Source organism: Drosophila pseudoobscura, chromosome X, assembly GCF_009870125.1.
Source record: "Drosophila pseudoobscura strain MV-25-SWS-2005 chromosome X, UCI_Dpse_MV25, whole genome shotgun sequence".
NCBI classification, from domain to species: domain Eukaryota; kingdom Metazoa; phylum Arthropoda; class Insecta; order Diptera; family Drosophilidae; genus Drosophila; species Drosophila pseudoobscura.
The window spans coordinates 57,254,751-57,273,422 of NC_046683.1; the positions used below are offsets into that span (position 1 = coordinate 57,254,751).

Sequence of the window (18,672 nt, forward strand, 5' to 3'; positions counted from 1 at the left end):
GGCGGAGGCTATTCTACTTTTCAATTTCGAAAGCGCACTGGAAGCGCGTTCAAATGTCAAAAAGGAAAATGAGCGCACTTGAAGTTCAACGTCAGACGTCGGAGTGACACTTGAACGATGTTAAAGCCAAGGAAAGCAAACAATACCAATGTTTGTTGGGTCGAGCGCCAGGGTTGTCACCGTACATCAGTATTTTCCAATGCTTTCTTTACTGCCATCTCTCGCACTCTTTTAACACCACGCTAATTGAAGGGGCAAATATTTAAAGTTGAGAATTGGAAGATTGAAGTTCCGCCTGCGGTCTGCCCCAATCCCCGATCCGCGTTCGAGACAAACAAAAATCAAATTTCTGTTTGTGTGTGGGTTAAGAAAAATTAGGCTTAACCCATGGACAAAGCGGGGGGTTTCTTGACAGACGTTTATTTGTTTGTTCGAGAGTGACTTTAATTGGTTTGCTTAGTGCATTTTTCTCGTCTGGGCGTCCGTCCGGCCGTCCGTCCGTCCGACGAGAAACGGAACTGAAAAGAGGTAATATTTTGTGTCGTAGTTCCCATTCCTAGATTTCCGAGCCATGCAAATGGTATATCCATCCTCTGTTTCGGGGCTCTGGCCATAAATGCTGTCATAAATCACCGAAAAAATTCAAGTAAATTTAATAAAAGTAATTTTTGCCTTTGGGCTCTGTGTCTGCTTCTTATTTCCTTTCATTTCGAGCCCCGAACTTCAAAAAGCAGTGAAAGAGTTGCCAGGCCATTTATTGGTTTTAATGGCTCCACCAAATGGCCCATAGCTGTGGTCCCCGACCAGGCTTTAGCTTTAATTCACGTAAGCAACATTTTCGGCAAAACAAACTTCATTTTCGGTTATTTATGCACGAGTGTTCTTTGAGGTACTGCCGAGTGGCACTGATCCATGCCAAAAGATCATTCAATTACTCAATCCCCACATTCTTTATCCTCTCTTCTTTCTTCTTCGTTTTTGCACATTTCGTTGAGGCCCATAAATAATCAAGTCAGAAAGCGAAGAAGCCGCCAACAAACAGCTTAATGAGCACTCAAAAACTCACAAACCAAACCAAACCTCGTTGGTTACGCCGATCCGCGGCTCAGAGACCTGACAAAGATGACAATTTGCTGCTGGCCTTACGGCCACATCGAAGAGAGAGACCATTAACCGCATTAGAGGGGCCTGGTACCCTGGAGGGTATACCCGTACTCGACGCCAATCAACGGCCATGTCTTGGCAAATATTTCCAATCGAAATTGGAACAGTTTTCCTATTTGTTGCCTTTTTTTTGGCAATGACAGTTCGTCCCAGCGATAACCCAACCCCCCGAGAGCTGATAAGTGGTTATTGTCTAAAGTCAAGCGTTTGCTTGCGTGACAGATAATATTTTTCGTCAATTTTAATTAACAGAATTTGACGAAATTGACAAAAAACTAAATAATATAAGGAAAGGAATGGGTAGAGTAACATAGTCCAGGAGGGGGTCTTAACGATGGGAGGGCAACTCTGGGAGAATGTTAAGCGAAAGTCTCTTAGAGTGGGGAATGACGAAATAGTAATTTCAGAGTGAGGAATCTTGTAAGGTTGAATCAGCAAAGGGACTAATCTTCGACTTTGGTTCAATGGACAAAACTTTTGACGCAACTGTACGTAGTATTTCCCTTCAGAAGGCAACTCTGGACAGTTAAGAGTGAATGCATATAAATAGAGGTCATGGAAAAGGTCTCTAAATGTTCCAAAGAATGACTAGAATGAAAAACTAGCATGCGTTAATCTTTGACGCAACTGTACCAACATCGTACGTATCCTGCGTGAGTGTTGAGGCAACTTTACTTTCCGATATCTATGCAAAATTTCGCACCTACCATATCGTTTTCTCTGGTTAGGCATTCGTCTATTTTTAGCCCCCGAATGCGTCACTTTCCTTCAAGGTTCGCTGTTGAGTAAACTTTGGACTTGGACGGAAGACTATGACTGATTAAAAGGTTTTCTGCGGCAGCAGCAACCTCTTCTTCGGCGGGGAAGTTTTCGGAACAAAATATTTTCGTTGGTTTATAATAAAACGCCATATGTCGCGTTGAACTGGTTTCTTTTTCAGCAAAAATATAAAAATAAACAAAATGTTTACTGCTCTCGGGCTCACATGTGGCGGCGGCGGCGACGGCGGCGGCCTTTTCGTCACATTTCGTCAAGTTGTGTGCAAAAAATACATAAAATATAAAACAGAAATAAACAGAAAAAAAGAAAAAACAATCTGTATAAGACTCGGTGTGACAATAAAACTTAAAAAGCGGGCCAACTCAATCGGAGAGAAACACGTTCCTGAGAGATCCGAGAGAGATGGAGATGGAGACGCGAGACGCGAGACTGGGTCGAAAGCCGTTTGCCATTGATGGTAAATTGCATTGACAAGTGCACGAAATCAAATTTAGCATCTCCTCCACAACCACAGCCCCAGCCCCAGCCACATGTTGCAGCAAGATAGCAGGACAGGCATTGTACGGACCACTGGGCTGTGAGCGAGTCAATGAAAGTGCAATTGATCCAAACAATCCAGTCCCCAGCCAGCCATTCGAACCTGCTCCAGCTCCAGATCCAGCTCCAGCTCCACCCCTCAACAATGGTGATGCAGCCGCGAGTGTGAGGCAAAAGTCAATTGCATTTCGCATTGCATTCCATCAATAGACGACGACGCCCCCCAAGTATTTCTCATTCAATTTGCATTCTTATTGCTCAACTCTGGGGGCAAGTCGCTCTCAGGCTCCCTGGCTCTCTGGTTTTAGCTTTTGATCTTTTCACTACATATAGAACGCTCTTATGGAATCTTTAGTGTGGGGTCAAGTAGAGTTAAGGAACTTAAGGAATAGATTGAAGAATCTAAGAGGATGATAATTAAATAGGATTTAACATTCTGTAAGTGAGCGAACGAGTTTTAAAAAGCAGCAGTTGAGCAAAGAAGATGGGAAGAGATCTCATTGCTCTGGGGGACTTTTCCCTTCAACACCTTTCATCACAAAACTGGGTAATTTTTTCGTTCCGATTCTTCGCCGAAAAATGCAAATTAACCACAAAAGTAGACCGCTGGAACGGTGGATCGTAAGACGTGGCCCAACCGAAGGGAAATGACTCACAAAACAAAACAAAACAAAACCGAACCGAATCATCAGTGCAAACACATGCCAATTTCAATTAACTTAAGTAACTTCTGTGCAAAATAATAAACCCAAATAAGTATGGCGAGAGGTCCAATAACAAAGGAAAATACCCAACCTGTTGACTCTTAAATATTAAAGAACAAATAAAAACGGAATCTCACAAAAGTATTGCCGACCTTCGCAGCAAATTTTCAAGTGAAATACGCAAAAAAGTTGCAAAATTACTTCCCCACGAGAGATCGAGTAAAATGGAACCGAACCGGCATTGTACAGTACATTGTATGCCTCTATGTATTGTATATAGGGAGGGAGAGACCCAACCAACCATTCGATGAATCAACGGAAACAACAACCGGGCTAAAATCAATTTTCAAGCGTGTCCGTAAAGCATTTTGCTGTTGTACGAGTACGAGTACGAATAGTTTTGTTTTGTTGTACACTTACATACATACAAGTATATTTATGGCTCAGAGTGTGTTTCATAATGGATTTTTTCACATGCAATGAGAACCCGAACCGTACCCTAGACATTAAAGATCTTTGAAAGCCAATAAAAACAAAAGATCAATCATTTGATAAGCAAAAAAGATTAACACAACACAACAGCAAAACATTAAATACAAAATCTCTAGGGTAGAAACAAAAAAAAAACAGAAACAAAAAGAAATGTCCCCCCAAGGCAATGCAAGCGCCAATTAAAATGATTGCACAGGAAAGAACTTTGGGGCATAAAAAAGCAAAGAGAAAACCAAAGAAATACCAAAATAAAATATGCATAAAACAACGAAAAATTAAACTCAAGAAATTTGTTCAAGAGATTCCAGTCCAGTCCAGTCCAGTCCATTCCGTTTCATTCATTCAATCAACCTTCTTGACAGCGTTTTACGAGATTTATTTTCCGCTCAAGACTTGGGTGTTTTTGTGTCTCGGGTCTCACACTACCCTCCTCCTCCTCCACCACCGTCTCAAAGTCGTGGAAGAAGTCATTAAGTCGACTTTGAGATTAGGTCTGAAGTGAGGAATACCCCGGACGTGACTCATGCGAGAGGTATGATTGGAGTTTGCTTATGGCTTATGGCGTATGGCTTTTGTTACGGCCTGGAGTTCCGTGTACAACTCTTTCCTCCAACCAGTTTCTGAAGAAGATCTCTTCTCCCACGTGAAATGTGCGTGTGTGTGTGTCGCCTTGAACCCTGAATGGAGTATCTAAGGCAATTTTATCGTTCGTTAGGCGTCTTATGATGGATTACAGTTTTGGGGTCTATTTATAAGCCTGCTTCTGAGCCATTGGCCCACGCAAACTGATGGTTAATGAACGAAAGTGAGATGACAAGACGATGGATGGCTTGATGTCTGAACGGATGAAGAGGAAATGACATCTTAAAGAGGGATCAGAGCAGATCAGATCGGATCAGTGGAGTTGGTGGGGGGAGGGGTGGGGGGTAAGTGATGAATAATCAGCAAATCAGCAGTATCGCACTAGTAAATGACTCTCTTGTAAGTTATTCAATCATTGCTGGAGCTCATGCACTTTTTCCATCCAAAAGCCAATTCATTGGCCGCCAGGCAACTCCAGTAGCCCATCCGTAAGTTTGGTGTAAATGGGCCCATTAACTGTCTTGTGAGCCATGTGATGTGGACGTGGAAGTGGACGTCGACTGTGAAGTGACGTGAGGAGCAGTAACCGCAGGCTGAAACACTCCGAATCACTGCATTGCAAACTGCGATGATGGCCTAGCCCACTTACGAGCCACAATATAAGTTTTATTGCTCTCCTCTGCTCGCTCAGCTGATGGCTGGCTCGGTTACGACCAGTTTTGCCTCCAGTCCTTATCTAGAGAGAGAGAGAGAAGAGGAGCAGGGGAGAAGAAGAAGACCTCCCCCCAGAGTACGGCTGCTCCCTCGCTCTCTTGGCCATAAACGATGACAAGCTCATTCCATAACACATTTCCGGTGTGGCTGGGGGCCCATTAACTAAAGACCGAGATACGGCCAGCGAGTAAAGAGCAAGATACAGAGAGCAATGTAGTGCAAATTATCGGTTGCCTTTAAGGCCAATTTGCAATTGTTTATCCGTAGTAAACACTCGGAACAATACAGTCGACCTCAGGCCCAATGTTGCACCTGGGTTCTACGACTTTTGAAGGACTCCTCCGACTCCGACTCCGACTCGGACTCCAACTCAAACTCCAACTCCGAGTCCGATTCGTAGACCAATTAGTCAAGTCAGGCTCCCCATTCTCTGGTCTCTCCCTCTCCCTTTTGGAGGGAGGTGTGAGTGAGGTCCTGGACGTGACATGACATATTCATATTTCACAATGTAAACTTGTGCACGTACTCGCCTCTCCATCCGTCGGACAAACAATGCGCATTCGTATCCCATAGATACACAAAAGAACAAATAAGAAAGAGAAATACTCAACATTCCGACTGTAAAGATACCTGCCCTCTCAAAGAGAAGTCTTTTATACCCTTTTCTAAAGAGTTGGCAATGCCAGAAGGAACGGGGAAAGAACTTCGTTTGCATAGAGAGGGATAGCCCGTACTGGAAACTTGTTCTCTTCATTCTGCTACGATCGGTATGTTCAATATTCAGCATTGGAATCTCGGCAGAAAGAACTTCAGATATGGATACCCCTTTCAGAGGAATGTGAGGTAGCAGGGCAATCCTTACGCTTTATTTACTGATTTAGTGATGTATTCGCCTCATGTTTACATGGCAGCTCACAGCACAGGGGCGGCGCTCTTATCACCTGCCTCTTATCAACAGTTGTCCCGCGGGCAGTCGGTGCATTTGTCTCACGTTTCTGCATGGCCAGCGGGAAAGTGGCAACGCAATGCAGAAAGAGTGAGAAAGAGCCAGAAAGAGGCAGAAACAGTGAAGTGCCAAAGGCCAAGACACTCGCAGACACACACCTGAGCGAGCGAGCGACCTGTACTTATGGTCGTATTTTCCTCATTATCGACACTCTCTTGGCCATAATTTCCCGTGTCTCTCTCCCTCTAATCCATTTGGCTGACATGTTTGCTTCGGCAAAAATGATAAGCAGCGTGTGGACGTAGAGGTTCGTTAGGTTGCTGGTAGCACATGACTGCCGCCTGCCACTGCCACTGCCACCGCCACCAATTGTTAGATAATACAATATATGAATATATGGCCAAACGCAACGCAACCTCAACTTCAACTTCAACTCAAGTGTCGAATGCGACTGCGGGAGATAAAATGCCTTTGAGCGCACAAAAAGCGAAAGTTTTTCTTCTTCGTTGGGTTTGGGTTTGGGTCTGGGTCTGGGTGTGTGTGTGTGTTTCAAAAGGCCTATAGAAAAACCATATATGATATGGCGGAAAAGGTGTTGAAGAGCTGCTGTTGGACAAAGGTTGAAGAGGCGTGCTTGTGGTAATGGAATTATTGTCTTGAATGTCTCTCTATCTATCTATCTATCCGTTCCATAGGTAGCCCAAGAGATACCTTTAATGACAGATTCTTTAATTAATTTCTGATCCGTCTATCTCTCTGCTGCATCTCATTCCTTACCTTAACCTTGCCTCTCATTCATCAATATCCAGCTGCTGCCAATAGCTGCGCCGGACAACCTGTTAAACAAATTTGAATTCGCAAAATGTTTGCACAACTTGAGCACTGAAATAAATTAGCTTACTTACGACTTCAGAGCTCTCTGTCTCTGTCTCTGGCTTTTACACGAGTAAAGTGTGTCTGGCCATCAAGTGGGGCAAGGGGGGAAGGGGAAAGGGGGGGAGACAGCAGCTCCCCGAGAGCACAGATGTAAATGCAAATGCAAATGCACTCCACACAACACTCTACCCTCTGCTACCTGTACCTCTTCTACCTCTACTCCGAGTAGTACTCGCCACTCAATATTCTGTGGCTATGGCTGTGGCTGTGGCCTGTCGCTGTCGTTGTCGTTATTAAGCTTGAAATTAAATAAACAACAACGGCTAATTACAAGAGTCGTGTCTGCGAGTCCTGTTTTGGTTACTTGTACCCTGGTCTAACAGTCGCTGACACAAAGTATGGGCCCATAATTGAAGGGCTGCCGCAGGGGCAGTGGCATCTCTGGCTCCACAGAGATGCATCCATCACGGAGATCGAGAGACCAAAAGAAACAGGAGGGGCACAGAAGAGACACAGACACAGACACAGGCGGGAAATAGGGAGGTAGAGAGGGAGACACAGGTGAGATTAAAATAAATGTGCTCCAAATGCGCACAAATGCGAAAAGTAATTGACGCTGGAGCGTGTCTTGAGATGTCTGGCAAGAAGCCGGTTCCAGTTCTCAGCTTAGATTTCAAAATGCAAACAGCGGAAAACATTCGAAGATGGCTTTCCGACACAATCTCCTCTGGGGTGCCATGTCTGGAGGTCTTTGAATGCAGAGATGGTAGCGATGGCTGCACGCACGAGGCAATTGAGGCACACGTGCCTCGACCTTCCAAGACCTCGCTGGATGTCCGCTCTTTGATTCTCCCCGCGAATGAAGTCGTGTCACGCTCCCACCTCTGGGCAGTCAATGGTACCTCCACCAAAGGGTACCTAAAGGGTTTATTAGCATGCCGCTGACTGATGGCAATTAATAGATCTGCCTAGACCCTGGACTCCATCGCCATCGCCATCTCCATCCACAACCCATCCCATCCCGAGGACGTGCGCCTGACTGAAGGCCCGCAATTAAGGGGAGACTAATGGAGGAGTAATGGAGGACGTACAGGAGGAAGGAGCTATCCCAAGTAAGGCATTCAGATAGATAGATAGATCCCCCTGTGGCATGGCAAATAAAATCAGTTATTAATAGTCGCGAACGTGGAGCGTTGATTTCTCTCTGCCGAGGATTTCAATTGATTGAAAGGCCAAGTGCGAAAGAAGCCTATAAATAATCAAGGGCCAAGCCAAGAGAGAACCCAGGCAAGCGCCCCAAAAGGCAATAAATTCTCAGGGGCCCAAAGACCACGCACGTTGTCTAGGCAATTGATTGAAGGAATGGCGCACAGGCAGGGGCACGGGCACGGGCATGGGAATGGGTTTTCCTTATCGGGTAATAGCGGAATAGGCATGACCGAAACGATAAGGGCAAGTCCAAGGGCTGCCCTGCCCAAACACACACACACACACACAACATTTCTGGGCAAAATCTAATCAGTCTTAATTGAGCGTCACACCAAAAACCAAAAACCAAAGACAAAAGACAAAAAGACCCTCAAATTGTCAGGGAAACAACTTAAGGAACGCAAACGAAACCGAAACCGATAAAAAAAAAACTAAACCCAAGTAGCATCCATCGTCTCCAGCGGCATATCTCTCAATATTAATTACGATTATGTCAGAGGAGGTCTTCAGGTCTTCCAGTCGTCGGTTTATCTGCAGGATAACCGCAGAGCAGAGCAGAGCGGAGTGGAGCGGAGCAGCAGAGACTCCCTGAGGGACATAATTTTCCACATTTTCCTCTCACTGATTAAGTGGGCGCCCCACGGCTCTGGCTCTCCACTCCGTCTAGACATATATTTCTCCTTCGACATTTAATTTTTGAGTGTGCCACAAGTGACGCGGGGACTCGGAGAAAATTGATTAGAATTAATGTCCGCGTGCACGTCCGCGTGTGGCGTCGTCGGAGCGCTGATGTTGATGTTGATTGAATGACTTTTGGGGGCACTGATGAAAATATATGGCAGCATAAATCTATTGATCAACATTCGTCGCAGATCGGACATCGCTGATCGCCGATCGCAGATCGATTGAGTGCCGCCCGGACATTAAATCATATTTCCTTCACAGCCCGTACCCGTCGTGCAGCAGAAAAACGAGTTGGAATGCGACTTGGAATGCATTCCATACTTTAATCAATTGGAATTTTTAAAGTGGACTTTAAATGAACTCACAAGTGATCGGTAATGATTATGGCCGAGTGTCGGCCATTGTTGAATAGAGGCAAAGGAGACGGTGAAGTTGCTCTAATGAGATCCCACTTTAGGTGAGAAATTATAAACGAAATACCTTTCTCTGCGATCGATATCAGTCAAAGCTCCAACATTCTTTCTAATAAAACTAATCGAAAGCCCACTTGATACCCAATCTAATCGGGGGCTCCTTCGTCTTTCACTTGAATACATAGTATATGTATGTATGTATATCTTTTTGGGGAACCACAAGAGTGTAGGGTAGAGCAGAGCGTAGTATATTCTTTATCGCGATGAGCTCATGCGTTGTTTTTCGACAGTAGAACTTGAGACGTTCTAAGCACTAAAAGATTTAGCAGGCATCACCTGTGCGAGGAGGAGGAGTTATCACGACATTGCGATATCGCACCTGGGAAGCCGTAAAGTAGAACATCAAACGGTGTCGACTCTGACGGAGGTGATAACGAATGGAAAATTGCGGAAACTTTTCTTGGCAGCTGCCAAAGATAGAAAGAGCGAGATCCGTTACAATTTCAGGCTCAAACTGTGGCCAAGCGGCGGCTCTGTCACAACAGTGCCACCAACCGCAACAGTTGAAGAAGTGGCGACGTCTGGCAGACTGGCAGGCTGGCAGCCTGGCTGTCTGGCAGTCTGGCAGATGGGACATGCAGATAGTGGCATGGCTGATGAGATGATCCTGGAGGAGGCCAGGCCTCCTCAACGTCTTAATCTCCGCGCTAAAGCGGTATAGTTTATGGATCGGTGAGTGCATATCTGCAGATACTAACCGATTTGATGTGGATGCGCCGCGAGACGGGCACATCGTAGTCCAGGTCCGCGTTCGTTGCATTCGAGCTGCAGCAGGAGCCGGACATCGAGATGGAGCTCTGTTTGTCCAACATTTTGGCAGCGGATTTCAATGGCAGCTCGAGTATCTTTTGGGGGTTTTGTCTGAGCTTAGAGTTGGCACAACATCGAGATAGACTTAGATATATTTAATCCAGGACAATATAAATAATGTATCTCGCTGTGGGGTTCACCGCGTATTCGCACACTTCACTTGGTATGGTATTGTATGGGTTTATCTGCAGTGCTCACAAAATCTGCATCTGCATGGGTATCTTGTATCTTGTATCTTTCTTTAATGCCGAATCAGCTTTTTGTGATTTCAAGTTTAGCCGCGGGGCACCCAAAAAAAAAAACAAAAACCAAGCTCCGAAATTCAAAAAACAAAAGCCGCTGCCAAACCACAGACGTAGCAAAATTTGCTGCTTATTTCTCTTATAGTTTTTTCTGTTTGTCACGATTCGTATCTTGTATCTCGTACTCGTACTCGTACTCGCACTCGAAGTCGTATCTTGCGCTTCGCTCTCGAATGTGTGTTCCGCACCGCAGCAGGCGACTCCGCAGACTATGCCGTTCTGTGTGGCAGAGCCACAGCCATACAGCGGGGCTGATCCGCCATCAGCTGATTGCACTTCGGCTTTTGCTCGGCCACGCGTCGTGTGGCCGTCGTGTCGTGTCGGCTCCGTGGCTTCGCTTCGTGTGTCTCTTACGGTACTCGTTCTTATAGACCACGTCGTTCGGTTCGTTTCGTTTCGTTTGCTTGCTTGCTTTTATTTGCATACTCTATTCGTATATTTGAATAAAAAGCGTTTGGATTATAGATTATTTGAAGGAAAACCAAGCTCCTGGTTTATCTAAAGAAGAGTACGAATCGATAGATATCGCGTAATTGATACCCCTCAGTCGAACTTCCATACAGCGAATCTCTACGGGACCAAAAAAAAATTCGTTACACGGAATATTCGTAATACAGATTTCGTAATAAGAAAATTGCATTTGATTTTTGCACTTTTCCATCTCAAAAATAACTGTAAGGATGCTTACGCGAGCGAATAAATTTGTTTTATTTATACAATTATCCTACACTTGCCTCAAACTCCCAAAGTTTTCCAATGCTACAAAGAACTCTTTTGCGTTCCTTTCATACGCTTCGACATCTAGCTATTATTAATCGAAAAAGTCACATTTATACTTCGGGTCTTCCTCAAACTCATTTTTTTGTAGGAAACCACAATCAAACGTAGTAAAGAAACATTCGCTATAAGGAAATTTGTTATGAGGAAAGCAAAACGTACTACAAATTGGACGAAATTGCAGCGTTCTGAAAATAAAGTCGTTGTACGAAAGTTCGTAATAGAGAAGTGGATTTTAATAGGTAGTATCAGACTTTAGGTCTAAATATTCAAATTTTCAGAGGCATGATCTAAGACATCTCACTTTGTTAACAGTTTTTAAGGATTTATCAAAGAAAATGTATCGTTTTCAAAGATACTCCATCGAACGGATAATGCTAACTTAATTCAAAATTTGTATAGGGATGTATGAAGATGCGAAAATTTTTTTGTGATAATTAATCGTTTTAATAGTTTCTTTTCTCGATTTTTGAATGAAAAAGAGTACTGGTTCGACAAAACAGATCTCTTGAGAGAACTGTTTATCTATTAATATCCCCATATTTTATCATTTAAGTGCATCCCTTTAAAGATATCCAATGGCAACCTCTCGAATAGCCACATATCATAAACATTTCTATGTGGTATTATGTTTCTCTGCCCTCTCGTCAGACGATGATATTCTTGTTCCAATTTCTATTTGAGTGACAAACATTCGGCTATTGGAGACAGCCCTCCACCGCCCCGACCCATCATGCGATACAACTTCAAATTCTATGGCTCGAAGAACATATCAAATGCAGACACTATCCATTATTGGGAATGTGTTTACCCTACGGAAAGCTCAATTAGCCAGAAGATAATGATGGTGATGGTACGGACCCCTGCTCTAAGCTCACGTTACCTCACACCCGTGACCAAGAGAGCGCCGTGCCCCATCGCCTACAGAATACAGAATACAGTAGCTTTATGCAACAGCAGCAGCTGTCCAAACACAACACAGTTTTGTTTGTACAATGAGAGGCGTGAAGTTCTGCCCAAAAAAGAGAAGAAAAAAGGAGAACAGAAAACAGAAACACCTCCTTAACAAGTCGAATGGGCTGAAGGTCAGGGGTAACCCGTTTCGTTCCATAAAAAGGAAGTTCTTATGGGGTAACCCCATCCCCATTTACATGCCCATCTCCTCATGCAATACGAAACGCGATAAATGAGAAACAGAACGAAGAGCCTCGACTCGCATCGACTTGCCTCCGATGTTGCAGCTGCAAGCTGCAGTTTTTTGTGGAAGTTGAATGTGACATTTGACATGATTTGCATGCCACACAAGTGCCACGCCCACATCAGTCACGTCAAGAGCCTGAAACGGAGATGGAGATGGAAATGGAAATGAACAGCAAGACAGCGACAGGGAGAGACAGTCCAAGGCAACAACATGAAAATTGTAGTGCCTCGAGACAGACGGAGACCGCCAGTTAAAAAGGAAAGACAGACAGAAAACTCGTTGAGTTTTATTGTCACTTTCGTTGGGGAATTGATTTAATTTAATTTGATTCGATTTGATTTGATTTTCTTATGGCAGACAAAACACTTTAGGACGGGGATTACCATTTCCAGCGGCTTGGCTTGGGTTGGCTTGGCTTGGCTTGGCTTTCTCGATCGATTTGTGTTCTTATCTCAAATGCTTGGGGTCGTAAAAAAGTTTTCAACAAATGAGGTTTTCCTCTCCATTTGCGTGGGCTTCGGTTCGGTTTGGTTCTTCTCGTATTTCATATTGGGGAAAAGTTCATTCCATTCCATCCCATGCCATGCCATTTAATTTGCATGGAAATCACTCTTCTTCTTCCGCCCCCCCTTCTCCCTGTACAGCTGTGCTGCATGTGCATTATCCTGTTTTACAGTCATTACAGTCCTTCGTCAGTCATTATCCTTCGAGGACAATGACAATTTCGAGCTCATTTTGGCTCTGTTGTTGCTGTCACGCGTGGCAGCAACCGGTTTACCGAATCCAGAATCCAGGGAGAGGAGATTCGAGTTGGGAGGGGGGAGGGGAGAGAGAACGAGAGAACCCACCCGCATTCCAGGGAATTAGTCGGCAATTTTTTGACATTTCTCCGTTGGGGTTCCCTTAGGGTTAGAAAAATATGTACATACACATACAGATGCAAGGCAAACAATGACCAGCAGAAGGCCACGGACGCACACATCTAATTGCCTCGTTAGAGCCACAAAAATGTTGCCTTTGGCATCTTTAATTTCGTTGACTCCCCCCTCTCTCTCTCCCCCCCACCCTCTTTCTCTCTGTGTCTCTCCTAAAGCTCCCAACCCACCTACTGGCATTCTTTGTTACACTTTTTGGGGCATGTTTCATTTTCCTTTTTGGTCATCATAAATATGCAAATGAAAAGATGTCAGAGCATCAGCTTACCTTTCGGTACCCAAAGCCATAGCCAAAGCCAAAAGAGCATTCATAACACCTCGTAACATGTTTCCATTTGCAATTTAGAAGTTGAATAAATAATATATGCAAATCAGACCACGAAAACACGCACCGCACCCCCATATATTGTGCATACATATATCCATTCACGTGCCATGTATTACATATTGTACATACATATACATATATACTCGTATTTGCTATCGTTTCTCTTACGCAAAAATATTGTAGGCGTCATATGTTTTATCTAAATTATTTTGTTTTTCTCTCGTGTGTGTGTGTGTGTGTGTGTGTTGCCACGGGGCCCTGGAAAATGGTATTTTATGGGAATTATGGCACCTGTCGGTTCATCCAAAAAACAAAAAAAAACAAAAAAGATCTCGCAATCAGCAAAAGAATATTCCATCGAGAAAAACATCTCTGGCCAAATATTTGTCGTGTGTTAATTGGGAAATTTCTATGGCCAACAAGGGAATCTACAACAAATGGAGGTATTGTATATTTTATTGCACTAACCCCCGACCCCGACCCCGCCACCGCCACCGCCAGCGCCAGCGCCAAAGGGTCCCTCGAGGGAGGGAGAGTATCTACGGCGTTTTGGGGGTGGAATTTGGTTGTATCTCTATTTGGGATGGCAGGCCCTTCAGTTTTGGTGGACAGATGTGTCCACTACGACAGCTGGAGTGGCTCACATCCGTGAATCATGGCTAAACCATTAGGGATACTCAAGGGGGACATTCCCTGCCTGTTCTACCAGAACTGCTATCGAAAAAAGTCTTTAATATCGTGATATCTTCGAGAACATCTTGGGATAGGTCGCTGCTATGAAACTGTAGCACCAATAGTGCCAATAGCTTCCCAATCAACAACTGCTCTCTGGGGCCAATCAGCTTTCTTGGCTTCTGTTGCTGTTGGCCATGCGTGCCGCCATAAATGGCCAGAACGTGCCGCATTTGGAAAACAATGGAATGGAGCGGAATGGAGTGGAGTGGAGTGTGTGGATGCCCCCGAAATCAGAAATCGGTGGAGAAATCACAAACAATCAAGTGTCGAGCAGAAGCGCAGCGGAAACAAAGAGCAATAAGAGCGGAGCGGCTAGATTGGGGCAGCAATGGAGCAGAAATTGGAGCAGAGCGGAGTGCTCTCCGCCCGAAAAGTGCACTTTACACGCGAACAAACGGACTACGGAATGGATTCCGAGAATTTCGGTCTTTCATTCCAAATGTTAAGCCACCCATTAGGCAGGGGGCAAGATTAGTTGCACAAAAACACAATTAGATGAAGAACCCTACGCGACAAACGGCTGACGGCACTTCATCAGGCAGACGGCACACTCTGGGGCACGTGATAAGACGTTGGATGGAGAGAGCGAAAGAGAGAGGCAGAAGCAGCAGTTTCCAATCAGTAAAAGTGATTGGGCAACAGGCAACAGGGAACAACGTGGGGCAGGCAGGCAGGCAGGCGGCAGCGAGTAGGAGTAGGAGTACTGTACTCCATGTTGGGTAATAAATTCATCAATTATCAGGGGACACAGCCACTCCTCGTGGCAGCCATAAAACAATAGACAGACAGACAGACAGACCGCCAGAGAGATTCAGACGATCGAGCCGAGCCCACTTTTGGTGGAAATTGGAAAACAGGATCGTCTTCTTCAACATCAGATCGGATGGGATGGCGTCGTGTGGCATCTGATGGTGTGGCATCAGCTGCGGGCACAATTAAGATGTGCATCTTAATGAAACTCCAAATTTTTACAACTTTTTTTGGCTCTGCTTTGCGTTAGTCCGCGTTGCTTTCGGGGTTGGACCAGAGGTCAGTCGGGGCAGGGCAGTGCAGAGGTTGGAACGTTGGAGAAAGGCATGCGATAGGCAAAGTGTATACCAAATCTTGTATCCAACAAATATTCAGTTAGTGATCTAATATTCCTATAGAGACAGAGAGAGAGAGTTCTTTAACCTCTTCCGTTCTGTGGTTTTTTTTCAAGGCACTCCCCCTACAACAACTACAACACGACGGCCATTCAGTGGGTTAATTAGTCCATAATATTAATGTTCATTTTGTTCAAAAGAAACACTTAAGCACCAAACGACTTCATCGCCTTGCATACCCTAACAATGGGGTATGAGGGTATGATGTACTCATGGAAGGAAATAGAATCCGATTCCACCTTGGGCCCATCTTTGGGTTGAGCATGACTGAGGTGCAGAAGATTGGCGTTGGGCATCCATCGAGGGACTTATCGGAGGATACATCACTGGATGCCCTGTCGCAGTGCTGGAACAACGAAATACATCATGGGCTTCATCATATGGTTCGTCGAGGGATGCATCGGTTAAAGCACCATTTGGTTCTTCACTTACAGCAGCCTTCGGTTCGCCCAGGGATGCACCACTGGATGCCCCATTTAAGGAATCAGGGAGAGTGCCATTTCCATCAATATTAGCATCAAAATCAAATATGTTTGGATTTGCTCCTCTTCCCTCGGAACGAAGGACCCAGCAGCTGCTTGGTGAATCCCCAGTTCGAGGGCCACAGTGTAGACGACTTTCCAAGAAGGCAAGGAACATCAGGATCAGGATGTTCTTAGCTTGAGATAGCACTAAGAGCACGCAGCCGTGCGGTCGATCTGTGGCTCCGTAATGCGAAATCCAGGATCGAAGCTCGTGGCCTTCCAAAAGTAGATCGGATCGTCTACCACATAATAGAGACTACAAAATAAGGACCTTAAATGGAGGATTCATTGCTACTGCTTCCGGCATTCGGCTGGCCAATTGCCAAGTAAGTCCTTCCAAGGTTTGCCCGATCCAGAAAGCAGCTTTAGTATCCCAGGGTATTCCCAACTTCTGGTGGCTCCTTCTCTGGGTTTCCTCACATATTTTTTGTGCTGTCAAACTTCAAGAAAGACAACGCTCTGCGCGGAGCGCTCCATTTATCATCGCAAAATCATAGATCTCTCACTTGGTGCCTCACCATCCAGCAGCAGAGATCTTCCGCCCCGAGATCTTCCGCCGCAGAGGCTGTCGGCAATTTCACACATTATGGCCTTATGGCTGCCGAGGCCTAAAAATAAAGCATGAATACAGAACCGACCATAGGAAATACAAAATGCAAAATAAATATAACAAGATGGAGCGAAAAAGAAACACTAGGGACAACCGATGGGGGGGGGGGGGTGGGGATGTTGGGAGAATGATGCCTGGAGGGACAGAGACAGACCTAAGTAAATCGTTTGGCAGCTGGCGGCGCGTTTGACAATTTGCCGCCTTCTACTTTTTTCCCGGCGGCATCTTAATCTATGATTCAGGCAGGCGGCAGGAGGCAGGAGGCAGGGCGGATTCGAATCCGAATCCAACTCCCAATCCGACGCCAAATCCGGATTCCTGTCGCGATTCTGCGCCACCCAGCGATAATAACAAACAATTTGTTTGTTTTGCTTTGGCTGTCAGAGAGATCAGTGTTCGTTCGGGGGTTCCTCTGGGGCTCCTCTCTGTGCTGGTTTTCTGCCAGTGTTTGCATAATTCATGAGATCCCCCATCTATCCGCAGCAGTTTCCCAGCCACAGTCCGCAGTGCACCCACATGCAGAGGCAGAACAAGATCGTGCAACCATTCATTACAGCCACATTGAAAATTGAGATACAAAATGCGAAAACAAAAGGCTGCAGTCCGGACCACATATCGTATATGGTAGGAAGCATAAGTTATGGCCATCTCCTGCTCCTACTCCTACTTCTCCTCCTTCTCCTACTTCTCCTCCTACTCCTACTCCTCCTCCTCTTGGTGGCTGCTGCTGTTGCGGGGGTGCATGTGCATCTCAAGAGCCAGAGTCCGAAAGAATTGTATTTCAATAGCTGACTTCAGCTTTAGCTGACTTTAGCTGTTTTTTGAAGTGGCAAAAATGCTTGAATGCTTGCAGGAATGAGCTATGGGAAGCAGCATTCATCCGTTCGTGATGGCCAGAGACCCTACTCAAGAATCCTCCAGAAAAGCACAGGGGGAAATGTCTTTTGGCTCATTGAATATCTTTGAAAGTAACTGCAGCCAAAGGTACCCATTCCCGGAAGTATCTCTGCCACTAAATCAATCCCACTCTCGCACCTTGAATGAGTCCCCCCGCACCGTCCATCATCTGGCAATTAGAACCTCCATTCAGTGGAGAGCTTGTATTTTGCATCCTGAATCCTGAGACTCGAAGCCACAAACTCGAAAGAGAGGACCGCAATAATTGCTTGGCATCTGTTGGAACTGTCACTGTCACTGACATCCGTGAGATACAAAGCGGCATTGATTGCAATTACGCGCCAAAAATGATGTAAAAGAAGAGAATGAATCGAAGAGGCGATGGGTTTGGGCTTGGATGTATCTCTGTGGATGTATCTGCCTCTGGTATTGGATGCTGAATGTATCTCCCGCTTCGGATTGCATGTATCTCTCTCTTTCGTTTCTGTGCATTGTCTTGCTGGGGCTGTCACATGAAGTGCTTGCCGCAAACAAGCCGAAAAAAACAAACTTATGTTTACAGCCACAGAGCTTGCAACACTTTCCCAAGAATTCCAATTCGTTGGGAGAGAGAAACACGAAAAACAACTTTCGATTGTGAGTAAAAATGTTAAACGACGACACACGATACGAGCATCAGAGTATCGCTCTGATATAATGAAGACGTATCTTCTGCCACTCCGCCACTCCGCCACTTCCATGGCGATGTCGATGTCTGCACTGGCGTCGCCGCGTAACAGTAGCCGCAGAATATTCGGATTCTGGAGCAAAGACCGACCTCCTGCAGTGCTCCGCTGCGTTTCCAGCAATTACCACAAGAACCGACCTCCAGTTGTAATCGAATCTGTGTCGTCTTTTGTGTCTCTAAGAGAGGTTCATTGATGACCAGAGCACAGCGCCCTTTTCCACTGCCGAGTGCATGAATGAACGACAGACACATTGCAACCTTATGCTGCCTCAATGCCCATCCTTTCCTTCTCTCCTCTCCTCTCTTCTTTTGTACTTTCCGCTGAGACGGCACTAAATTTTAACCTAATTCCCGATTCACTTTGCAAAAATAAACAGATAAAACAAATCTTTATGGCCTGTTGTTGCTGTTGTTGTTGCTATTGCTGTGGCAGAAGTGTTTACAGCGGATTCCTTTCGAGTCAAGTATTTCCTGGAATGCCATGCCAGAAAGATACTTCTTTGCCTGCTCAAGAATAACA

General features: G+C 45.2%; 1 protein-coding gene across 2 annotated transcripts in view; it reads right to left on the reverse strand.

The window, feature by feature from the left end:
* p130CAS (Serine_rich_CAS and FAT-like_CAS_C domain-containing protein p130CAS) overlaps window positions 1–18,672 on the reverse strand; it is a 39,506-nt gene that overhangs the window by 13,161 nt on the left and 7,673 nt on the right. Inside the window, exon 1 of one of the 2 annotated variants that reach the window (XM_001352437.4) lies at window positions 9,860–10,525. The exons of the other annotated variant lie outside the window; for it this stretch is intronic. Coding sequence (XP_001352473.3) covers window positions 9,860–9,973 — 114 coding nt within the window. The 5' untranslated portion in view covers window positions 9,974–10,525. Of the gene's footprint in view, window positions 1–9,859; window positions 10,526–18,672 lie in introns of those variants that run through there. 2 annotated transcript variants of the gene reach the window in all.